General features: G+C 40.4%; 1 protein-coding gene across 1 annotated transcript; it reads left to right on the forward strand.

The window, feature by feature from the left end:
- The first annotated feature begins 457 nt into the window (after positions 1-457).
- Positions 458-22010, forward strand: LOC139691533 (neuralized-like protein 2). The gene is made up of 4 exons (XM_071589399.1): positions 458-1045; positions 6829-7027; positions 20484-20792; positions 21434-22010. Exons 1-4 carry the CDS (start codon positions 818-820, stop codon positions 21550-21552), a joined length of 855 nt encoding a protein of 284 aa, XP_071445500.1. The 5' UTR covers positions 458-817; the 3' UTR covers positions 21553-22010.
- The last annotated feature ends 4437 nt before the right edge of the window (positions 22011-26447 follow it).

Below are 26447 nucleotides of genomic sequence, written 5' to 3' on the forward strand. Positions count from 1 at the left end.
GATTACATTTCCTACAAAAAATACCGCTAACATCTTTACGTCCGTATATGTAATGCTTTTAATACACTAGTAGAAGACAAATGATGTAAATAAATTACTACCATACTGAAACCGCCGCCTCCCACAAATCTGGAGTTGGCTATATTGGCTTTCTACTGCCGCGCCCACGTTTGAAATCCGCGCAACTTTCCTGGTCAATGTTTATAGGTCATCACATGCGAAACACTATCGCAATAGAAGAATTAAAAAGAACGGAAGTATTAAAGATGTATTTTCATAATTTATGCCGTAGAAAAATGTTTTGTTGACAAAAAGAGTTCTCATTTTCACCAGGATCAAAAGTCGCTTACCAGAGAGGCATTTGTTAAGAAAAATTGTTCACACCCTAGTTTGGCAACGTGGCTTAACTTTCGCGCTCATTGGAGGAGAGCGAACAAGATTTGTTGAATGTTGATGACATCGCTCCCAACTCAAAGTGGACAGTTTTGGTTGTATCAGTAGTGTGTATATGCTTTCTTCTATGGAAGGAATCGGCGATATAGTGAAAATATGGAAAATTGGTATTCCGCTGAAAATTTTGAGGAATTTTGTGTAAAAGGCCAATTCAGGAATGGAGGAATTGTTATCAATCTGTGCTATTTCATATGGTAATACGGAGACGGTATAACTACATAAGTTATTTTAATGTGAAATGATATAATATGAACGAAAGCCTAGGTGACAGTATCAAGTTGTGTCTCCAGTCAAAAATGTGGTTTTCAATATAACCAATTATATTTGTGCTTCCCACGGTATATGTTCCTGAAGTTTGATTAGAATGAGTGACAGTGCTCGAATGTCTCGCAGAACTGGGACAAGATTTCATCCTCATCATGGAGAAAATATTATTCTTTTCGAGGATTCAACTGTAGCACTTCGTAAAACAAGCTTTGCGAATGCTTTAGCATTTTCTGAGAGACCACTTCTGCCCGGAGAGATATTTCTTTTGGAAATTGAGAAAAATGAGAGAGGATGGAGTGGACATATGCGATTAGGGCTAACACAGGTACAATGATTAAGTTCATCCTATTAATAATTTTGCTTGTAAATTTTGAGATCCCAATTCAGCTTCGGGCATGATACAAATAATTGCAGCCCTACACAATTTTTCATTACTGAGTTGGTAATTGTTGCACGTTTTACGATACAGGCTTGACTATCAATGCTGTGGTGATTATTATTATTATTATTATAAGGTAATCTACCGGTTAAGGTAAGTTTTTGGATGAACACAACTACCAAATAAATATTTTGTGACTCCTAACAAAACACAAAATCCCACAACCTGCTCTACATCAGGTCCCTCTTCATCTCTGAGTTCTTCATTCCTCTATTCATCCCGTCCAACATCCCAATCCTATTCCTGCCCTTTCCTCATTTTACCTAACGTTCTCCCCTCTATTACAGTTTTCAGCGACCCACTGCTGGTCAATACACCCTTCATCCATTTTTCCTGCCTCCATAGGATTTCTCCCAGCAAACCCCTCTCTTCGCCCACTATACCAAGTACTTCCTCGTTTGTTTTCTTTTCTGTCCATTTCACCTTCTCCATTCTTCTCCACAACCACATTTCAAAAGCCACCAATCTACGTCTATCCTCCTGCTTCAATGATCACGTATCTGCACCGTAAATAATTACGCTCCAAATCAAAGTTTTTATGAGTCTTTTCTTAATATCCTTACTCTACGACCCTGCCATCAACTCCCTCCTCCTTGTGACAGCCTCTTTGCCTAATGCATAAACGTTAAATAGCAATGGTGATAATGGGCTATCTTGCCTAACACCTCTTCCTAACACTGCCCATCCCGACTCCCCATTCCCCACTTGCACCTGAGCAGTCTGAGACATTTACATGTTGCGGATTAGCCTCCTGTCCCTCCAATCTATTCCTATTTTATGCAATATACACATTAGTTTTTCCCAATTCACTCTATCAAACTCTTTTTAAAAATCTACGAAACAGGCAAATACGTCCTGATTGTGTTCTATAATTCTCTCGATTAGTGATCTCATTACTGCAATGACATCACATGTGCCTCTCCCCTTCCTAAACCCAAACTGATCATCCCCTGAGTAATCATTTGCCCTACTCTCTTTCCTTTTGTTAATGATCCTAAGAACAACTTTAGCTGCGTGGGATATCAAACTGATTGTCCTGTAGTCCTCACATGATGTAGCCTTTACCTTTTTCGGAATAGGAACTAAAACTGATCTCATAAAGTCTTCCGGCCATATTCCTTCCTCATAGATACTACGAATCAGCCCATATAGCCTCTTCCTCCCACATTTGCCTAAACATTTCAGTTGTTCGGCGGGAATGTTATCAACCCCTACGGCCTTATTTAGTTTCATCTCCTTTAATGCCCTTTCTATCTCATCGTCCAGTATGCCTGGACCTAAGCTATCTTCATCTACGTCATGTTCTTTCTCTATATTTAAACTTGTTGGTCTAATTTCTTTACTATACAGTTCTTCTATATATTCCTTCCATCTCTCTAGGATCTTTTCTGTGGCAACTTTTATCTCATCCACCTAATCTCTAACTTTTAGCATAGATCTTCCCTTCTTCCCTTTCAATAGTAATTTAACCTTATTGTAAAACGCACCAATTTCACCCTTCCTCTGCAAACTTTCCATATCCTTGCTCTGCATCTTCCACCATGCTTCTTTTGCTTTATTTGTTGCCCACCTCAATTTATTGTTTAACTCTTTGTACTTCATTTTGCCTATCTCTGTATTTAAATTTTTCCATTTTCTCTTCTTGTCCATCTTTATAATCATCTCATCCGTGATCCATGGTTTCTTAGTCCTTTTCGCGTTAACGCTTCCAATAGTGTCTTTTGCAGGTTTAGATAACCCTTTCTTGATCCTTTCCCATTTTTCTTCGATAGTATTTAGCCCTTTACCATCCTCCATGATTTCCTCTACCGCCTGTTTGTACTCCTTCCTTTTCAATCCATTTAATGCTTCTACATTCCAGTTTCTTGCCTATTGTTACATTCCAATCCCCCATCACTATCAAATGTTTCCCTGTAGGAACACACGCGATAATGTCCTCTGCCTGATCGTATATCCTATCGACCTCTTCCTCCCTATTTTCGAGAGAGCGGGAGGATAGAGTGAGGAAGATTGGAGAGAATGGGTAAAGATAGGCAAGGAAAGGAAGGCGGATTGGTTGGGGCTAATTGGAATGAGGAAGGAGTGCCCATAGAAGACTGATGGAGGGAATAATGTTGCAGGGGTAGAGAGGACGGAGGAGGAAGAGGTTATATGGTGGTGGACATAGACTGGGGTAAAGTATGAAGAAATGATGAGAATGGCCCGAGACAGGAAATCATGGAAGCCACTGTGAGTGAACCTACCACTCGGCAGAACAAGCAATGATGATGTGTTGAAAACATAGTTGTCTTTTGTAATATAGGTTTTGGGCAGGCTTTCGCCTCAGGCAAGTGAGAGATGTCATAGAAGCTGCAAAATATTAGAGTAGACTGGGGGATTATTATTTTTAGTAGTCCACCGGCTTAGGGTAAACTTTTTGTGGACCATGGCATTACTTCCTACTGTTCCCATCATCCATAACTGGCATGGCACGTAAAATCCTTGAACCTAAATACATACTAGTATTACATCAGCTCATGATTTAGCCCAGCAGACTACCCACTTCCCCAGTTTTGATTCATAATGCCTGCTCATTCCCTCCCTCCCTTGCTCTCGCAGGGCCCTTTCCCCCCCCCCCCTCCCCCCCCCAAATCACCCTCTTCTCCTCTTCTCGCTCCTATCCCTCATCCTGCCTTCTTTGAATTTCTCCCATCAACCTTCTCCCTTCCCCATGCCATGCACAGAACTTTATCATTTGTTTTCCTTTCTGCCTACTCTATTTCCTCCACATGTTGAAAGCCTCCTATCTATCACTATCCTCGTGCTTGAAGGACTAAATTTCCTAGACTTTTAAAACTCCATGTTATAGTTTTCACTCGTGTTTTCTTTGTCTTCACTTAAGGTGCCTACCACCATCTCCTCTGAAACTCATCCCTCCCTAGTGGGAATCTTCCTTTTATTCCATGCTAATCCTCCCGCCTTCCTCGTAAACACTTTCTTTATAGCTGAACTGTTCTACCTGTTTCAGTTTATGCTTCCAAACTTTCTTATTTCTGCATATCTTCTTCTGGAGAAGCCCATTGCATTTGTTTTCTCATGATTATTTCTTATCCCATACCTATCGCAATGATTCTGTAATGCTAAGTAATGATTAATGTAATAAAATAAGTAATGATTAATTAATGTAATAAGTAATGATTGTAAACTTGGACTAAACTGGCTAAGTAATGCTTGGTCAACCACAAATCTGATTTGAAGAGTTTCCAACTACTTTCACACCACTTTCCTCCCCTTCGCATGCTTTGCTGATCACTACCTGAGCGTCTATGAATCAGAAGGTGCGATAATGGACGTGCCCACCCCACTCCCCTGCCTAGCCCTCCCCATTCCGTTCCATTCGTTATCCACACCTGTGTAGTCTGTCACATGTATTCGTTCTGGATAACTAGTCCAGTCTACTTCTTCCTGCTAAGAAGTGTTAATTAATTTTCCCAGTTTATCCTGTTGAATGCCTTATTAAAATCATCAAGGAATGCTGCTACTCTGCGCTTGTACTCAGCGTTCCTTTCTACACTATGACACCCTCATTGCTGTGGCACCACGTGCACCCATCACCCTGCTGAACCCAAACAAATACATTATCTTAAACATTCACTAGCTCTCTTTTTCTGTCCAAGCCGCCACTCATTCCACGGGAACCGGTTTCCCCCCGGCCCGCCCGTGAGAAAAACACCAACCACTCGCCCTCCAGAGGCATCGCGGCCCATACTCCGTGCCATTGTCTCCTCCATGCCCTCCTCCTGAAATATCGATGTTGGATTTAATTTTCTTAAATTTAGATCTTGTCTTTTCTTCTTCCAGAAACATTCCAGCCAATAGCTCATATTTTCAATAGTTCTCTTCTTCATTCCTCTGTAATTTCTTCATGATGTACTTCAAAATCACATGAAATTAGGGTTAGAGGTCATAGAATTATGCTTGCCTAGAAGTTTTATTGTGCATTCTATTTAACTGGTTGCCTGAGGAAATTATGTTCTCTACGAAAGGAATTACCAAAGATTTACGTAGAAGCTGGTGATGAGATTTTTAAGCACTGAAGATAAATCATTAGAAGTAAAGGGAAGTCTTCAGATGTGAAACTGTCATAAATAAGGAATGGGTTAGAAAGGCAAGCATTAAAGCCAATTCACATATTCGAGCCGTAGATTCACTGGAGAATGGGTGCGATAAAGATGACTTGAGGAGGAATTGGTGAGGAAGTGCCATTTACAAAATGGAAGGAAGTAGCCATTGGGGGCTATATCTCAATGGAATGAAGTTGGGATTTCAAGGAGAGGCTAAGAGAGACTAATATTGAGTTGCATTAGAAACTTGATCTCAGATAAAGGAGAGAGGTTGAGTGTTGGTTCGAGGCTGTTGAGAGGTTGGTATGGAAAGGAGGGATGCATCGAAAGAGGTGTTGGCAGGAAGGAGGAGGAGAGGGAAAATGTGATGGAAATGGCAGGAATCTGATGTATAAGATACTGAGAAATATTAGAATACTGAAGATTGTGACGGAATGGGACAATGTCAAAGGGAAGGGGCCAAGAAAATAGATATTTTGGATGGGAAGGAAGACACAGATATCACGAGGAGCCAAGTAAATAGTTTAAGGAAAAAAGCTGAAGCAAAATTCTTGTCATGCTTGGTGTGTGGGCCCACAGTGGTCAGCAAAAGTTTTTTATGATCAACTTCATTGCTAATAGTATCAGTATAATTGTTTGAGATTTGGATCACTGCTGTAACCACCTCAGAACAGGTCATCATACAAGAGCTGTCTGGAAAGGATAGCCTTCCATAGGATAATGAGGAGGCCTTAGTTGTCCCCTTCAAAGTATTCCCCTTGGGGCCTCACACTCTTTTTCAAGCATTTCTTCCAGTTTTAAAGTCTATCGGCGAGGTCCTTTTTATCGCAATGGTCAATGGAGCTGCCTCATCGCATTTCCTCCTTCGTCTCTATGTCAACATCAAGAGTTTCGTGCTTCGGTTGAAGGGGACTTAATCCGAGCTGCAAACGGTGACCCAGGTTTTCTAAAATTTTCTGTCATAACTGGAAATGAGGTGGGGTCTACTACGGCTGTGACCCTGAAACAAAAGCCCAGTCTTCCTGATGACAGTTGTTTGATGAGTTACGTAAAAGAGAGAATGCAACAAGGCAGCCAATGACCATTCTGAAAGTGGATCTTGCCGATTGCTTTGTTGAAAAGTGGACGCCGGGATAAGTGTGTGATGTCCCAAGGGGGAGTAGTGCTTCGAAAGGTGACCCATATGGCCTCCTCATTGCTCTATGGTAGGCTATTTTTCTCAAAACATAGCATGGCTGGATCCTTTCCGGGCAGACCTCATGTTAACATCTCCATATTATGATCCATAGGAATATCACCTCGCAGTGGTGATATTCCTGTATGAGAAATATTGTAGATGAAGATTATGAAGTTGCTGCAAATGTAGGCACCCATATAATGGTAGTTTAAGTAATGTATTTCATTGTGATTTACACTGGTATGTTAATGCTAGGGAATACTCTTGATTCATTGATTTTTCTAACGTGTCACTAATATGGAGGATCCCTGGAATTTAAACATTCTTTTGATTAATGATACTGATTGTATTATTGATATGGGTGTTTGATATTTATCATTATCTTTCAGTTGGATCCAGCGACACGGTTTCCGCTGCCACAGTACGCTCTTCCTGATCTCACTAACCTTGGGACTTCTTGGGTGTTTGCAATCACCAAGTCCAATAACGGTGTGTTTGAATACGACAGTAATGGAAGCACCACGGCAGCAGGTGTGGCGAGTGTCGATGACCCGGAAACCGTGGAGATGGAACACTTCCGGCCCCTCGGTAATACTGGTCACTCTGAAATGAGGCCCCCCCTCCCACGCCCCAAGGGTGGTCTAATCTCTCTCCGAGCTCCCTCTATTGGCACCAAGTCCCTTGCTGCAGGTGCACCTTAGTGATTTGAGATGGCAGACGTCTTTCTTCTCTCAGGAAATGATTCTGGGTGAATGGAATTCATTGTGCCTAGTAAGATTTTAGACAGAGGTGAAATTGGATGCGGGAGGGATTCGCTTGGCCGAACAGGGGACACATGCCTTTTGAGACAACATTGTCGTGGAGCATATTGCCTATTGCCAGGCTTTGGAGTTGAGACGGATTTTTGTATGGTTTTCTTTTGTTTCCAATAAACCTCATTGGAAAGATATTTTCTCTTCTCACGAAGGACACTTATCAGAACTGTTTATACTTACCTTTCCTCAGAGTGGAATAGATGATTTTGAGGAATACATATGTGGTCGGTTTGTCCATGTAAGGGTGATGGTTGCTGGAGGAGACATTTTGATTATAGCTTTGAAATGCTTTGTCGGTTTAAAATATGGGACTGCTTGAGTTCACCCTGGGAAATCAAGAATTTATCACAATTTTCAAATGCCTCTGAGAATAAAGCGGAATAAGAATTTGCTAAATGTCTGAGACCCATTCTTGGAGTTGTGCATCTTCCCTTTTGTATGCCCTGGTCGAGTCCACTTCATTTGGCACGAGGGACAAGGCTACCTCCACTCTCCTCCGTGGGCTCCCTTCATTTGGACTGCCAAAACAAAAGTTGGCCTGCCCATGTTTACAAAGGCCTCCTTTTCATCGAGTATTAAAGTAAAATGGCAGAAGTGAGTTGCATGCACATCTTCAACTATGAATTCATTTGCTATGTTTTTGATGATCCATTCAGTACAGTCATTCAACAGCATATGGGATGAACAAAACTCCAAATAGGTAGTGATTTATTTCAAAACTTTTAGTTTTTTGAAGAGGGTAGTGGTGGACATTACGGGGGTAATCCCAGAAGTACCTGACACAATAAAGAAAACACAAAAAAATTGGAAAAAAGTATTTATTTTTCAACATAATCTTCTTTAAGCTCTATACTCTTTTCCCTGCAATGTTCATTAAGTTCGGTTCTTCCTTCTTATTATAATAACTGTCTTACTCCTTGAAATAGCTGTTAACTGCCGACCCACTTCTTCACGGTTGGAAAATCTTTGAACACAGCCATTTTTCCAAGTTTGCGAACAGAAAATAATCCGAGGGGGCTTAATCTGGCGATTAGGGTGAGGCATGAGGTGGCAATTGAAACTTTAATTTATGAATTTTGGCGATTGCGCAATAGTGGATTTGTGAGCTGGTGCTGCATTGTCTTGATGAAACAACACTTACTTCTTCGCCAAATGCAGCCTCTTTTGCCTGATTTCTTCGCTCAAACGCTGCAATAAGTTTGCATAATACTCGCCGTTTTTCCTTTTTCAAGATAGTCAATGAAAATTATCCCATGCACATCCCAAAAAACTGACACCATGACCTTGCCGACTGATGAAATGGTCTTTGCCTTCTTTGGAGGTGGTTCTCCCTGTTGAATCCATTGTTTTGATTGTTCTTTTGTCTCGTGAAGGTGGTGTGGTGTGAAGTAATGGACCCATATTTCATCCATGTGAAACTGTGCAAAAATTCTGCTTTGTTGCTGTGAAACTTTGATTAACACTCAATTGAAACATCTTCACGACACTGGTTTTGCTTGATTGTGAGGGAATGTGGCACCCATCTTGCACAAAGCTTCCTCATCTGAATTTGCAGGTAATATGTGATAAAAAGGCACTTTTTGAAATGCCTACTATGTCTGCTAGCTCAAGCACTTTCACTCAACGGTCATCCTGTATCACTTTGTGGATTTTCTTCGCCGTTTCTGGATTCGTCACCTCATTTGGTCGACTAATATGAAGCTCGTCTTGACAGCTCGTACGGCCTCGTTTAAACTTTGCTACCCAATATTTTACTCTTGTAAACGAAGGAGCAGACTCACCCAGAGTAGAATCCAGTTCACCTTTTATATTGGTTGGGCTGAGGCCTTTCAAATAAAAGTATTGCATCACATAACGATGACCAATTTTCTCCATTTTCACAAATTCACTGAAAACGTTCGCTACTGATGGCTGCCTAACAAATACTAAACAACGTAGCATCTTCAAACTTGAAGCATATGCCTTATAGATTGCATACTTTCTAAAACAGTGATATTTTTCAAACAACTGCCGCCATCTCTAGGTCAGGTCGAGTACTTCTGGGACCACCCTCGTAGCCTATAAATGATTCTCCAGTGAACATCAATGGTCATGGTTTGCGGAGTCCATCATTAATCACTGAAATTATTTACAGCTCCGATGGTTTTCACTCATGGCACCAATCTGGTAAGTTTCTTCTGTCATTGAAAGGGAAGTGTATTCACATGTTTTCCCATGGATGCATATTTCCATGACGATACCTACCAACACTTTACCCTTTGGAAGTGAGCGAAACCACTGTTGTCAAAGACCTGCAAAATTGTTTTCCTGTAAATAAAAGATTCTAGTATACAGTAGTATCGTGTGAGTTCTTCTATTGTGTAATTTATAGTCTCTTGTGCATCCAGCTCTCTCCTTTGGTCAGGTTGAAATAACTTAACATTTGCACAGCAAGGTGAATCCTTGTCATGTTTCCGTCTATATTTTGAAGTTAATTCTCTTGCCCGGTGAACAAATGCCGTTCTAGCTATTGAATTTCAATATTAAAACCAATAGAATATGGGTTGCCTAAATTTTTATCCTTTTCAATTTTTTACTGATTTTATGTGTGGTGAACTTGTGGTATGTGGTTATCTCCAACATGAAAATGGTTGGCAGCTGAAAGTATTTTTGAGCAAATTACGTAATTTTCAGAAAAAACAAAGTGGTACCCGAATTATCAAGTTTCTAAGTGGGTATTTAAACTGGAGTATTACCTAGATTGTCGTCATTAGTGTTTAGTAGTTTTTGTTGACCATAAGTTAAGAAATTGCCTGAAAGCTGTTGGACTGGTTGAAATTAACAGTAACAGAAGGAGAAGTGATGAGGTAAATAGTTGGTTTCAATGAAATATGTGATTTGCCTGTTACATACAGTTAGCTGCATTGGTTGCACTCATATTATGTCATCTTAAGGGGGAGTTGTACAGGAACAGTAAGGGTTAATTCTCCATGAATGTCCTGCCTAGTATCAATATTTTCCAATAGTACAAGGATGCCACCAACATGAAAAACCTAGTATAGTCAGGAAATACATTTAGGTTATGGAATACTGGAAAAGTGAGAGAATTTAGGAAAAATGAGAAAACGTTTTATTTGTTCCTTACTCATCCTATTCAACACAAAATGGTGCCAGAGGAGTCGGATGTTTATGAAGGAAGGTTGGGTGAACTTCTCATCAGATTTTTCCATTCATGTATCTCACTAGTGAAGAGTCTATTTATGGTGAGATTACATTATGCTGAGATTCCAATGCAAATGCAGTGAATTTCTTAAAGAAAATCATCAAGTTAAGTATTTAAAATAAAGGAAAGGTCCAGAAGCATTGAGTATGCCTCTTCGTACGATGTGGAACTCCTGGTTTGGATCTAGAGATTGACGAAGCAATTTAAGATCCAGCGGAATCTTTCAAGGCATTGGAAGATGGCGTCACCCGTTCAATACAGCGTTAGCCGGTAGGAATCAAGGTGAGAGGGCACGCTCCAGGCTACTTGCACACTGCAATGAGTCGTCCCCAATGTACGAGAGTGGTCTGAAAAGTTCTCGGCCTTGCCCCTCACTACTCACATGATTTTTTTCCTGCGTGTTGGCAAAGTTGTGAGTAAATGCCTTGTGAAATGGCCAACAGTTCCATCCAGCACTTTGCTGCGGGCAGTTGTTTGAATAATTTGCAAAATCGAGTGCCATTCAGTGATACATCGCTTTGTAAAAAACAGTTCCACGCCGACTGGGATACATTTGAGGATTCTTCATGTGTATAGGGGCTCTTCTTCGTCAATTTCCAGCATGAAGAAATTGGCGGTTGAGTTTAGACGTGGCCATGGAAGCCTCCAAGATGATCCACGTAAAGGACATTTGAAAAGTGCAACGACACCAGAAATTATCCATTAAGTCCACCATATAATTTTGGAAGATTGGCTTACGAAGGTGAGTGAAATTGCTAATGCTGCACGTATGTCAAAAGAATACATAGATTACAGATTGCACGAGGAATTGCGCATGGCAAAGCTTTTTGCAAGATTGGTGCTACGAGTGTTCACTGTGGATCAAAAACTCATTCGGACGGCACTTTCCAAAGAGTTCTTGCCGCCCTTAACGGAAAACAAGAGCTAATATATGCATTGATGTGTGATGATGGATGGAACATGGATTTGCCATTGCACTACAGAATGGAAACAAGAATCCATGCAGTGGACAGAGGCCGGTTCTTTCTTCAGCTTCGAAGAAAGGCAAAGATCGGTGGGAAAGGTCATGGCGTTGGTTTTTTGAGGTGCGGAAGGATTTCTGTCGATAGACTATCTTGAAAAGAGTAAAACAATAACTGTAGAGTACCATTCTGGCCTTCTAATAAAACTGTATGGGAAAATTCACGAGCAAGCAGACCCGGAAGAAAAATACCATCCGTACAATATATGTGCCCACTAAAGGGTTTAGGCTGCGGGAAAATTAAGGGAACTGTACTGTGAGGTGCGGGAACAACCACCCCCTATTCCCCGGATTTGGATCTCTTCTCGATACTCAAAATGTTTCCTCTCTGGCCGATGTTTTTCGTCCAATCAAGAAGCAATTGTGGCTGTAGAAGAGTACTTTGCTGCACCTGCAGATGGTTAGCCTTGAGTCAAGCCAAGCATCCCTTTGAGCTGTGATTGGCTTCCAATAAAAGCCCAATTATGGGACATTGAGAAAGCTTGACTTGTACTGGGAGAACGGAAACATTTAAAGTCCCCCAAGGAAACACAGTCCAATCTGTTGGTTCAATATTTAAACCTGAATGTGTAGTGACAAATGAAACTGCTGCAGAACTTAAGTATTTTCGAAAAATGCTCCATCTTCTAAGGATCACGTCACTGCACTTGTTAAAAGCCCACAAAACCCTTGTGACAGCAGCCAAGGAACAGTGTGCTAGCAAAGATTGTAGGAATATTAGAGGGGTTCTCGCAGGACCCACGAATGGAATGCCCGGCTTCATGCCTGTCTTCCAGTGTCTTCAATTCGAGGGTTTCTGGGTGAACTCTGAAGGATATTTCTCTTAGTGCATCCTGTGTGATGAGCTGCAGCATTAGGGGGAGGAGACTGACATCATCTGAGATTCTCACAATGATAGCATTTGAATAAGTTAAATTAATATGAAATGTTTAATTAACTATTTCACAGTTCTCTCACAAAACTTCTAACAATCGGCTTCCATAAGAATTGAACAGTAGCATTTTCAGTTCAAGAGATGGAATCCATGAAGTTCAGCCATGGAATGAAATGATGAAATGAACTTGTAAATAAATATTTGTTTTTCACATTAATATAATATTTTGTTGATCTCTAGTTGTGCTTACATTTTTTATTTGATGGAAACACTAATTTCCACAAAGAAGAGAAATAAAAATTAATGTTCTTAATAACTCACTTGGTTTCTATTTTCACTTCACAGTTAGTTTTGCTGCATTGCTTGAGCTTTTGTCTGACTACGCCAAGGTTTTTGCTGGCGAATCATGGAAACCATGTGAACAGCTAGGCTTTGTTTTAGAAATTTTTAGAATTCACATGAAATGCTACTCGGAAAAAGACATTTTAGATTTTGCTTTAGCTGGGTAAGCATTTAATTTAATTTCTTCTAAAATATTTTACTATTTAAGGTCAAAAGAACTGTGATCTCACCCTTACGGTAGTAGTAGTATTTAGGGGAGGTGACCAACAGCTGAGGTCATTTGCGCCATAGGGGATGGTCAGGAAAGAATGAAGGGTGGAGGGAAACCCAGCGTCGGCATTAGCCTACTCTTTATGAAAGGCGCCAAGGGGTCCCATCCGATGGATGGCATACTCACTCAAAGTGCCCTCCACAAAGCACCTCAAGTAGGGATCGAGATACCACAAAATATTCAACACCGCCGGGATTTGAACCCGGGCCCTCTGGGTGGGAAGCCAGTACGATAGCCACCGCACCATCTCGATCCCCCCACCCTTATAGTAATAGCAAAACCAACACTGTAGTCTGTACTGATCCAGCCAGACTGATCCGATCTCCAAAATTCATGTACATTATATACAAGGTTGCGAGTAAAATTATGCAATGCTATTGATAATAGTTTGATGGAGACTTGGTGTTTGCATACTATCTAGATAATTTAAAAACCCTCCCATGGACTACACCTTGATCCTGGTGGAAATGCTTGTGCGTGCTGATGACCCCTAGAGCTGTGCTGGTGGGAGCAATGTTCATTGCTCGTGGTAGGGTCCCCCATGCCGGTAGGTCAAAGGTTTGGAGCCAGACTAAAGGTAGTCCACGCAGAATCTCTTCCTCAATGAGGTGGCTGCGAAGGCATCTGACCCCAGTGGGGCGGCCATTGAGTGATGGATGGTGTTACATTGAAAATACTATTGAGGAAGGTAATGGGAAACCATCTCAATTATTATTCCCAAGATTGCCATGGTTGACAGTATAGAGAAGATGAGTCCTGGCAACTACAGCACTCGGCCCAATCGGCCATGTGTTGTGCCCGGCAGCAGGAGAGGAAAGGCTTCCACGAAATCATCATCTCTATAAACACTTGCAAAGGAAAATGAACGCATCAGGGCAGAAGATGCTGAAGAAGAAGATCGAATTAGTTAGAATAATAGGAACGTGGAATATTAGGACAATGTTGAGGATAGGAAAATTAGAGAATTTCAAGCTAGAGATGGAAAAAGGAAATTTAGACATTTTAGGTTTATGTGTGGTAAGATGGAAGGATAGCGGGGATTACTGGAGTAATAGATAATAGAGTGATATATAGTTGAGGGAACCAGAACCAATGAGAGGTTACCATAATATAGAATAAAAAGGTAGGAAGAAGAATAGTTAACACAGAGAAAGCAACTGATAAATTATTACTAGTATACATAAAAGCAGAACCAACGAATCAGGTCATTGTTCAGGTATACATGCCACAAAGCAATCATGAGGAGGAATAAGTCGATCACAGTTTAGTTTTTATGATGTGTAGCATCCATTTCAAAAAGATAATGCAGGGGTGGCAGGTTAGGAAACGGAATGTGGAAGCATTTACTGGATTGATAGAAAAGGAGCACAAGAGGGCATAAGAGATAATCATGACTGAGGGAAAAGAGCTGAGTACTATCAAGAAAAGATGGAAATATATTATAAAAGAGATATCGAAAGTCAAAAAGAAAAAAGAGATGATAGGAAAGATAGCTGAGTACGATCAAAGAAAAATGGGAATGTATCGAGAAAATGATATCAAAAGCCACAAAAGAAACTATAGGAACCATTAACGGGAAAAGGACAAGGAAACCATGGATCATGGATGAGATGATTATGAAGAGAGATGAAAGAAGAAAATGGAAGATTGTAAACACAGAGTTAGGCAAAAGGAAGTACAAAGAGTTAATTAATAAATTGTGATGGGTAACAAATAAAGCAAAAGAAGCATGGTGGAAGATGCAGTGCAAGGATATGGAAAGTTTGCGGAAGTAAGGTGAAATTGGAGTGCTACAGGGTTCGTCCGGAAAATAAGTGTACTGATATTTTCCCGCAGCTCCAGGCGCGCCCAGCACCGCTCTGACGGGCTGCGATTGGAGGGGGGATATGTTGGCAAGCGATGCTGAAAAAGGCAGTCGGCTCTGAGCTGTGGTTTAGTGAGGAGCTCTGTTAACGCGAACCTCCACGCTCGACCCACGTCACGGAACGCGATGCCGAAGTTTTTGGAGCAGCGTTATTCCATCAAATTTGCGGTAAAGCTTGGGAAATCGTCTACCGAAACTGTCGGTATGATTAACCAGGCTTACGGGGAGTCAGCCATGTCCAGAAACATGATCTTTCAGTGGCACAAGATGTTCGTGGAGGGCAGAGAGAGAGAGAAGAGGTCGACGACGAACCACGGCCTGGACGCCCATCAACGACACTCACCGACGAAAATGTGCGAAAAGTTCGCGATGTACTGAACTCTGATCGTCGTCTTAGTGTTCGGATGATAGCAGAGCAGTGTAATGTGCCAAAAACAATAGTGCACGAGACTATTAGGGATCAAAAACATCTGGCGGCTGCATCACGACAATGCGCCGTCTCACACCGCGCTTGTCGTGTCGGACTTCTTGGCCAAGCACGGCGTGGCAATGCTGCCGCACCCGCCCTAGAGCCCGGACTTGGCACCACCGGACTTCTTTCTGTTCCCGAAGATAAAGAGGAGTTTGAAAGGAACGCGATACGGGACTTTGGACGTCGTCAAAGAGGCCGTGACGACGTGTCTTCGAGAGGTTCCCGATGATGCCTTCGCGGGAGCGTTCCAGGAATGGGAACGCCGCTGGAACAAGTGTATCGACTCACAAGGGTCCTATTTTGAGGAATATTAGCTTAAGATATGTAAAAGTGCAATAAATTTTTTTTCCTGAGCTCAGTACACTTATTTTCCGGACGAACCCTGTATAAAAGAAGGTTAAAATACTATCAAGAAGGAAAGATCGTTAACAGTTAGAGATAAGTCAGGTAAAATAATAGTTGAAAAATAAGACAGATAGAAGGAATAGTATATGGAAGAACTGTATAGTAAAGAAATTAGACCAACAAGTTTAAATATGGAGAAAGAACATGACGTAGATGAAGATAGCTTAGGTCCAGGCATACTCGACGATGAGATAGAGAGGGCATTAAGGGAGATGAAACTAAATAAGGCCGTGGGGGTAGGCAATATTCCTGTGAAACTACTAAAAGATTTTGGAAAATGTGGAAGGTTGAGTCTATATGGACTAGGTTGTAGCATCTATGAGGAAGGAATCTGGCCAGAAAACTTAGTGAGTTCAGTGTTAGTTCCTATTTCAAAACAGGTAAAGGCTACATCATGTGAGGACTACAGCACAATAAGTTTGATTTCCCATGCAGCTAAAGTGGTTCTGAGGATCATCAACAAAAAGATGATAGCTGGTCAAATGATTACTTATGAGAAGATCATTTAGGTTTAGGAAGGGGTTCGGAGCACGCGATGGCATTGCAGTAATGAGATCACTAATCAAGAGGAATATGAGGGTAAGGTGAAATGTTCTCGGCCTGACCCTCATTGCTGCAGTAGACGTCTCTCATGTTTTTTGTCAAAATGGAAAAACTTTAATTTCGTTTGGTCATAAAATTCTTCGTTTTGGAACGATTAACCCCATTAGGAAATTCATCCAAAGTCGACAGAAGTGTAAGTGGACTCTACTCCTTCAATGTGAACCACTAAAAAAGTTGGCAGGTGAATATAAACATGGTCGCACATCCCCCGAAGATGACCCACGTGAAGGGCGACCAAAAACCGCAATCACACCGGACACAGTTAAGGAGTGCGTATATATTGAAGCTTCTGGTTTTACATTTACAGGTTTAGTTTTTGACACAAGAACTGAAATTGCAGCAATGCATCGGAAAATATATCTTTTGCTTACTTATAGTAAATGTGCAGGTGAATATTGTCACATTCATGTTAAAAGACCACATGGTGTCCAATCTCACCCCATCTGCCAATTTATTTTTGTCTCAGTTTTTAGTATTGCCTCAAATTGTGGAAAATGAGCATGGAGTGTATGAAATTCAATTTCCAAGGCCTTGTATACTTTGGGGAAATTAGTTTTTCAGTGTTATGATCGAATGAAGTTTTGTGGAAGACCCACCTGTATTGTGAGGAACGTGTTGTGCCATGAATTGTGGCATTATTTGACTCACGGGATTCCTTGATTGAGGCAAATTAAGTTGATTTAATAATATAATGATTATCCAGTATATTAGGTAGTGTCAAAGCATGAAAATAATTGATTCTTGTGGCATTTAATGAAAGGTTTTGCTTAGCTTTTAGACTCTCACTTTTGCAAAGAAAGTATCCAGTTAAAGGAAAAACAATAGGAAATTACTGATAATAATTACAATGAGTTTAAGAATTATATTACAGACAAATTAAACAGCAACATATTCTATTGCTCTTTACCTCTAGGTAAAAGGTGTAGCTAAGTGATAATATTTTGAACTACCTGTAAATTCATTTTTTCTGGAACCTGTAAGCAGAAAAGAATTAAAAACTGTTCTACATAAAGTGGAAATTATACATTCATCAGGATTTGAGTTTTTGTATCCTCTCCCTCACATCGTCAATGAATTTCTGGTTCCTCGAATGTTTACCTCCTCCCTGAAACTTCATATCGTTACTCCTCTGTTTGAGAGAGAGGAACAACTTGCATCAAACAGTCGCGGGTCCAGGCTACCTCATTTTCAAAAATCTTTGAACCCTGACCACAGGCCCTGACTGGTAGAATCTAATATCCGACATAACAGATGTAACAAGTAGAGTATAATGAGCAATATATTGTGGCAAGTGCTGTATATTTTTTAACAATCACATGAATCATAGATTAAAATATAAAGGTTGGAAACACCCTTTGATATTAACGGAGAAGAAAACATAAAAGATACATAATTTTCAAGCAATAAAATTGACAGTGATGTAGTACATCGAAACTAAATCTTTATTAAGTGGAAAATTGTGTGTTTTTATCTCTGTTATTATGGAACAGTTCCACCACATAACACCTGAACGTGTAATTTATACCATTTGAGATTGTATATATTGGATGCCATTATAGTGCCTTATAAATGTAGAAATTTCATAAATCATTAATGTTTACTAAGTGTGATACAGTAGAGAAAATAGTTACTGCAACCTTTCAAAACTGTAGGTTCAATTTACGAGGGTCATCCGGAAAGTAGTACCCGTTCGTGCCGCATGAAGTGCTGACGACGCGAGTAGCCGCTGGACGAGGTCAGATAGCTTCAGTGGCTTGTCTGCCTTCTCTGAGCCAAGTTGCGTGACGCTAGCATTGCCTGTGTTGTTTCTGTGATTGTTTACAATGTTTAAAAAAATTGAGAACGCCGCCAGTTGTGAAGTGAGGGCAGTGATTAAATTCCTCAATGCAAGAAACGTTCGCCCATGTGATATTCATCGCCAATTAAAGGAGGTGTATGGAGACAATGTAATGGACGAGTCGTCTGTTCGGCGGTGGTGTCGCAACTTCAACATGGGGAGGGGGAACACACACGACGATGAGCGTTCGGGGAGACCGTCTGTCATTACAGACCAACTGGTGAGCTCAGTTGACGAATTCGTGAGGAACGATCGGCGCGTCACAATTGATGACATCTGTGAGCATTTTCCCAATGTTTCTCGAACAATTGTTCATGAAATTGTTAAACACCATCTGCATTATGCAAAAATTTGTGCAAGATGGGTCCCTCGCGTATCTCAATGAGCTGGCGGCGAAGGACTATGCAGCAGGAATACAGAAACTTGTCACACGTTATGACAAATGCCTTAATTTGCTTGGAGATTATGTTGAGAAGTAGTTTAAAGTATCCTCTTTCAAATAAAATTTTTTATGTTTGTTAATATTTACTTTTGTGTCTTTATTTCACGAACGGGTACTACTTTCCGGATGACCCTCGTATATTGTTTAGCCAAACTCCATTTTTATACTTTTTGTGGTTCAACAAAGCTGGATTTGTATTTGGTTTGGATAAGTGAATTTGTTAGAGGCATATTACAGTGCTCCATTGGCAGTTTGTTCTTGCAGACCCAAGTAAAGAAGCATTTGTACATGGGTACATAAATCCAAGATGTGGAACTTGCAGTATTGAAAAAGGTTTACTTTTAATAAGCCTCATCTCTCACGTGACTGCTATTATAGTGTAAGCCATATCGATCATTTTAGAGATTTTATTTTCATAGTCAATTGAAGCAACCAACTGTTTTTATTTAGAATTGGATAAATGAGGTTAAATGCACAATGCATCCACAAATGATGAACTTTGTCTAGTCCAGGGACATCCAATGGAATTAACTTCCTCCGAAATTGACAAAATGTATGATATGGTTTTGATAGATTGTTGAATCAAAGTTTGTGAAATAGTTGAGGCCACATCCATCTCGCAAGGTACAATGTTTTGTAAAATTTGGAACAAAAAATTGGGTGTGGGAGGAATCTCAGCAACATGGATGCAGTGCTTGCTCTCAGTTAAGAATTAACACAATTGCGTGGTTGATTTAAAGGCTCGTTTGGCACTTTTCCATGGCAAACCGTGTCGACGCATAACTTTTGGAGGAAACATGGATACTACTGCTATTCTCTCATAAGAGCAGTCGAAACAGAGGGTTTCCAAAGATGGCGAAAATAATGTAATCAGCTAACATAGTAAAGGTCACAGTTTTTTGTAATGCAAGGGCAATCATCTACATGGATTACTTGCAAAAAGGAAGGGCGATACATGGAGAGAGTATTATGAGCCGTTATTGCACTGGTTGAGCAAAGAAATCAAGAGAAAATGTCCTCATTTGGCAAAGAACGAAATTCTCTTCCATCAAGGTAATGCATGGGTGGCAACTTCGGTGGCCAAAATTATGGAATTGAAGTTCAAATTATTACAGCATACACTGTATTCATCAGATTTGAACCTAAGTGATTTCCAATCTCTAAAAATGGTACTGCGGAAAACGATTCTCGTAGAACGAGGTTTTCAGCCCCAACCGGATGTCTATTTTGAGGACCTACTGAAATCCTACCTTTCCAATGGCTTAAAAGTGTTGAATAAATGTGGGAAAAGAGTGTTGAGCTAATAGGAGGTTATGTTGAAAAATTAAATAAAAAGTCCTAAATAATTTTTTCTAAGGACAACCCTTGTGTTGTTAGCAATATCAAAATTATCATAGTAACATGAAAATGTAGTACTTTGCTGAGAAGAATGATTATTATTTATGAAACGTAGTGTAAATAAGGAGAAGTGTGTTTAAAAATTCATACCTTTAAGTGTACACAAATATGTTTGAGGTTTTCCAGTTTGAGTTTACAAATATTTTTTACCGTCAATGTGTCATGGGAATGAAGAGCAAAAAAAGAATCTGGGGTAAGCTAAGAAAAAGAATTAGTTCAGTAAAATATTTTAAACCTGTAAGGCCAATTTTTTCATCAAAATAAGCATGGTGATCCTTTCATCCCCACAGAATATTTATTGGACCGTAGGGGTAAGAATGGTCCCCCCTAGAAGCCTATTTGTTGCTGCCAAGTGCGCTTCCTAATTCACGTCAAAAGGTGTGGCAGGTGACACCTAAGAAAACTTTCATGGTGTCATTGAGCAGGCGATTATGTGATTATTGTTGTTTTTTAGTAGCTTTCTTCACTCCTTTCTCATCCAACTGCTTGGCTTTTCAGTCATGTCTGATGAGTCGGGCTTGGTGGCCAATGGCCGCGATGTGCCTGCTTCGAGTTTGGGCCCCGTGCGCTCAAGTGCCCTCCTCAGCGAGGCCAACCCTCCATCGATCCTGCCGACAGACGTGGGCAGCAGGATTGGTGTTATGTGGGTTGCCCGTGGTGATGAGTGGGGTGAAATGCATTTCATAGTGAATGGAGAGGACCAAGGAGCTTGCACGGCAGACATCCCGCTGCGCCGTGGACCCCTCCATGCTGTAGTAGATGTCTATGGTACCACGAAGCAAGTGAGGCTGGTGCAACTGTATGGAGGTAAGCCCAACTTTAGCTGTACTCGCCTCTTCTTGTGTGAATCCATTTACCCTTCCCAACAATCCATGCAGATCATGGGGCCTCTCATTTGACATTTCATTTGTTGGCATTCGAAGGCCATGATATTATTTTGTTGCTAGAATTTGATGGCGAGTAAGACGTGGCACAGAAAGAACTCATCCCAAGTCCCTAAAAGGGTGGTCCGTAAAAGGTCCTCTGTGGCCAACTCGAATGTAGTGCCCAGCCTCATGTAGGGAGACTGCCAATCTGGGGATTCCAGGAAATATGGGGAAACCCAGAAATGTAGCTACATGGGAAAAATTCTGGTAAAACCAAGGAAACTTGAGTGGGATTGGTTGAAGTGGGTAGAATTAATGAATATAATATATTATAGCAACAATAAATGAAGATGTGGGTGATTCATACATTTAATTTGCTGAAAAGTAAAGTTTGGACCAGAAAATCCGAGTTGTTGTCATTGTTAAATTGCGTTTAATAAGCCAATGTAAAGTACTAGTTGGTCGCTGAAAAAAAACTTGCATATTTCCTTTTGTGGGTACAAAAGGTAGAAGTAAGTTACTTTTTAAGTTGAAAATTGTGATAAGCATAATTGACTTTTTCTGTGCTCTGGCATTTTACAGCAGTGGAGTCATTGCAGAGTGCTTGTCGGGAAGCCATACTGCAGCACATCACAAAGCGGGCCGTTCACTCATTGCCCCTGCCTAGGATGCTGATTGAATATCTGCTCTACAAGTCTTAAAGTTTTTCTTCCATTGTCCAGACAATCATTTGTTGCATTGGCTGCTTTAATGATGACCCATTGAAACAATGTGAAATGTTTTATGCGGAGAATTGTGTGTATGTATATAAGATTTACGTTAGCATGTACCAAAACACATTCACGTGGACAACTGTCCAAAGGAGTTCCATTTGTTAATGTGTGTGAAATCTCGGAAAATGTCATGTAAGTGTAATTTTATGGCATGGTTGCTTATCGTCTCAGTTATGGAGTGGAGCATTAAGTTTAACGATATACCATAAAATATTCAATTGCTCTGCAAACAATTTGCCCTCGTTGTATTTATCATGTTTTGATGGTTATGAATATGGTGCTTAAACGTTAACTAGAATGTAAATGGAATGTTTTTTTTTTTTTTTTGACCTTTGGAAAAATGTCTTGATTAAAAAGAGAAAATGAATAATAAATAATTACTTCCATTTTTATGGAAAATATTTTGAACCAACTCCATGTATACCTCAGAAACACCTAGGTATCCTTTCTATTGGCAGGTTGAACAATTAAGCTGGACCTGAAATTATTCATAATTTCTTAATTAAGAAATTGACCTTCCATGTCATTGAAATAATAATTTAAAAAAACAATTTTAGTTGATCTTTAAATTACTTATTTCTTAAAATTTTTATATATGCCACACTTCCTGGCCCACTAGACGCACCTTTCCAATTCCGAAATGTGCCCTAAAGTCAGCTTGCATCTTATGGGCCAATGGGCCCTATAAACGCCAGCCTAATAAATTGAAAAATATGTACGTTTAACTATTTCCCTGCATCAGGCACAGCAAATGGTTGCCCTGATTATAAATTAATATAGTATCACTGTTTGAAACAGTAGTAAGCAGCAGAGTTTGAGTATTTTGTTGAAAATACTTGCTAAAAGAATACCCAAATAAATCATAAATTTATGCACTGTAGAGTGCATTTTAGTCGCATCTCACGTGTGGTGCTGCTGATAAACTTAATACATTTTAGGCTAGCAGGTATGTCACCCCCTCCACCAATACCCACTCACATTTTATCCCTCCAGATAAACTCTTGAGTCCACGGTCATCTAACCTTGAGTTAGTAGTAGTATGAGTGTGTCGTAAATGCTTGGAAAATGAGAGCTTTTAATACAAATTTTGATAATATCGAAATAATAGTAGAAACTAAGCATTGCATAAAGAGTTAAAAATCATAATAACGTCACGGAGTCTAAATTGAAAAGATTGCCTACACTATAGCATTTAAACTTATAACTATGACAAATTCCAAAGAAACTGCGGGAGATGCCGCAACAGTAACTTTTAACGGAGTCATCCGCTAATGTGCATTTCAATGCAACAATTTCAGAGTGTAAAAATCATTCGCCTAGACTGGGATTCGAACCCAGATCCCTCGACCGGATATTGAGGGATCTGAGTTCGAATCCCAGTCAAGGCGAATGATTTTTACACTCTGAAATTGTTGCATTATAACTATGAATTATGCTTCAGAACACGGAAACAAAGCAATTGAAAGGGGTTTGGGCCCAGTAATGTCAAATTTCTGGGATTTTACAATGATTAACCCTTGAGATATGTCTAGCTGCTTATTTTTTAGCTTAACAATTTAGATTCCTTTGTAACAAGTATTAAAATACTTTGTTCCTTTTCTTTTGGATCAATGTGTTTCTCATAAATTCTAACCTGAAATATCAGGGCAAATCTTAAGGCCTGGTAAATACAATAACAGACTTCTTAGAAATCACAAGATACATGCCTCTGTAAAATTTCATACGAAATTCTATGTCAAATTGTATTCCCCCTTTTTTAAAATGATGCATCGAACCATACTTTTCAATTAGAAAAATATGGTGGTTAGTTTTAATACAATTCATATTTCTACTGCAAGTGTTAAAATGACAATCCTTAATGCCAAGAGCTAGAAATATTGGTTAATTCAATAGTCCTTTACCTGGTCCGACCTCCTAGGCTGAAAGGTAAAGAATGTGACTCCAATTTTTTGAAAATTGTTTAGTTTGATGTTTGCAGTGGGTAGCTTCTCATAAAGGTTGAAACTCAGTACACTTGAAGCAAATTTGTGGACTCTTTGAGGGTATAATCCATTCACTAGTTTGGTTAATTCTCTCCATATGGTCACTTTGGTGATGGCATCTGGGACCAGAACGGTTTAATGCTGACTTCAGATGTTCTTTGCTCGGTACAAGTCATGCAGCAAAATTCTAATGCACTAACTGTAATTAACTTTTTCAAAAAATAATGTTTAAGAGGAATGGAATTTTTTCCTTTAGTTAAAATGAAACTGTGCTAAAGCTGTTTTGTTACTGTACATGAAAACTAGGTTATCACCATCATTTATTCTTACTGTCGCAATTTAGTTTAACTTCTTCAAGCTAGAAAATATGTATAGAATTCAGGTGCCGGATTACCTTCATACACGGACTAAATATCACTACTAAAGTAGGAGGAGGGAGGGATTTAAAATACAAAAGAAACTGGAGAACCAGAATGAATCTTTGAGGGACGACTATGGTAACTTCTAAATGGAAAAATGTAGCATAAAACACTGCAATAGTTCTTCTCTGCTTGTGAGTTCTGTCTCATATAAATGATCACTTCCAATGATTGGCAATCCCCGAGATGCTATGTCTCCAGAATTATTGTAATCCCACGACCAGCGGTCATATGCTTTCCTTTGACCATAAAACATTCCGTGACATGGGGATAACATCATGCATTTACTTGGTTATAGCAATATCATCCGACCTTTTTCTCATGAAACCAGTTTTGGAATGAATATCAAATTTTAGAAAAATAATGCTGTGTTGTTCATGGCTTGCTCAAAAACCTTGGGAAGAACAGAAATGGGTCTATTATCATTTGAATCAGAGGGGTCTACACTCTTGAGAATTGAGACAACATTAGCTTGCCAGGAAGATACAGTACCCGAAATGCTGAACACCCCAGGTGAAGCTGAGAGAGCAGAGGCTGGCCTGGACCCTCCGGTGGGTAGCCCAACGTCTAGCCATGACTACTCCTCATTAGGAAATATACCTGATGTTGACTCATTAGCCAAGCGTATTAGTGGTTAAGGTAAAGTTCTTTTTGCAATATTGACCAGTGTGTCATTATGACCAGGAGTGTTTCTTACTTATTTTCACCAGAATGCTGCCAATTTATTTCTCACCAGTGGGAAAATGCGACAAAAATTAGGCATAATGTTTTATGGAGTTAACAGTATCAGGTGGATTTTGTGGAATGCTGTAACGTCCTATAATCTCATCTGAAAAGCCTGTTAATTGGGATATACTTGGCTATAGCAATATCATCAGACCTTTTTCTCACAAAACCTGAGTTTTGGAATATGAAATTTTGTTAATAAAAATAATGTACAGGATTCTGTGGAATGTTGCAATGTCATATTGGTCCAGATGGCATGGTGTACCCTAAATTATTATTGCTGGTACAGATATTGGTGAATCCTCTGGACTATTTACTTAATTCATCATTAAAAAGGTGTATTTGCTTGAAAAAGTGGAAGACTATCTTGAACACTGAGAAGATTGATGTGTCTAATTACATGCCCATAATCATCCATAGTAAATTCTTAATCAGAAGTGTTAATATTAATATGGGTCCAGTAAAGGGTGCACATGACTACAAGCCACTTAACAAAAGGGTGTACTTAGCCCCTGTATCCAATCAACTTGTTCTGGTGGACCCATTAATTCCAGTAACCAAATGGAGATTAGGGTCCAACTCAGCGGGAGCCAGGTCAGATAATGAACAACTGAGGTGGGCCATGCTCACTTTATGGGATAGGCCCCCTTAATTCGGGAGTCATCTGATCTACTGGAAGCCATGTTTGATCGTGACACGGTGAATCTCTTTCACCAAGCACTGACTTCCACGTACTTCAAATACGATGGCGAGTTCTTCGAGCAGACCGATGGGGTGGCAATGGGATCTCCCCTGTCTCCTGTGATCGCGAACTTCTTCATGGAAGATTTCGAAGAAAAGGCCCTAATATCAGCCCCTCTCAAACCTAAATGTTTCCTCCGGTACGTGGATGACACATTTATCATCTGGCCGCATGGATTGGAGACCCTCAAGCAGTTCCTGGAGCACATGAATAGCCTGCACCCAAATATACAGTTCACCCTGGAGGTGGAGGTCAACAATAGCCTTCCATTTCTCAATATACTTGTCCACCGGAAAGCAGACGGGTCATTGGGACACAGCATCTACCGCAAACTGACGCACACAGACCTTTACCTCAACGGAAGAAGTCACCATCACCCCTCCCAGAGAATGGCGGTTCTACCAACGCTTATACACCAAGCAAGAGCAATATCTGACACAGAAAGTCTTCACAAGGAGCTGCTGCACCTTAAGAAGACTTTCAGGCAAAATGGCTACAGCGAGAGAGAAATCACGTTGACGCTAAAAAGGACCGTCAAGCCTCGGGCCTCCACACCGAAGGAAGCCGAACCAAAACCACTGGCAAGGGCGGGTCTACCCTTTGTCTCCACGGTCTCGGGCAAGGTCACGAGAATACTGAAGAGGTACAACATCGACACCTACTTCCGTCCCTGTAACAAACTCAGGGACGAATTAGTAAGGGCAAAGGACCCCTGTGGCCTCATGACCCCTGGAGTATACCGGATACCCTGCGAGTGCGGCCAAGTCTACGTGGGAGAGACCGGAAGGACCATTGCTACAAGGTTAAAAGAACACCGGAGACATCTCAGACTGTGCCAACCTGAGAAGTCGGCCATTGCAGAGCACAGCATCATCTCCGACCATAGCATTCGGTGGGAGGAGACAAGGATCCTGTGCCGAGAAGAGAAATTTTGGGAAAGATTGACTAAGGAAG

This window comes from Hetaerina americana, unplaced genomic scaffold (assembly GCF_022747635.1).
Source record: "Hetaerina americana unplaced genomic scaffold, ioHetAmer1.1.p SCAF_37, whole genome shotgun sequence".
In the NCBI taxonomy this organism is placed as follows: Eukaryota; Metazoa; Arthropoda; class Insecta; order Odonata; family Calopterygidae; genus Hetaerina; species Hetaerina americana.

Coding starts and splice junctions, on each gene's coding strand:
- LOC139691533 (XM_071589399.1), top strand. CDS start 818: ATGAGTGACAGTGCTCGAATGTCTCGCAGAACTGGGACAAGATTTCAT. Junction 1,046..6,828: donor TGCGATTAGGGCTAACACAG/GTACAATGATTA, acceptor ATTATCTTTCAG/TTGGATCCAGCGACACGGTT. Junction 7,028..20,483: donor GGAACACTTCCGGCCCCTCG/GTAATACTGGTC, acceptor TTGGCTTTTCAG/TCATGTCTGATGAGTCGGGC.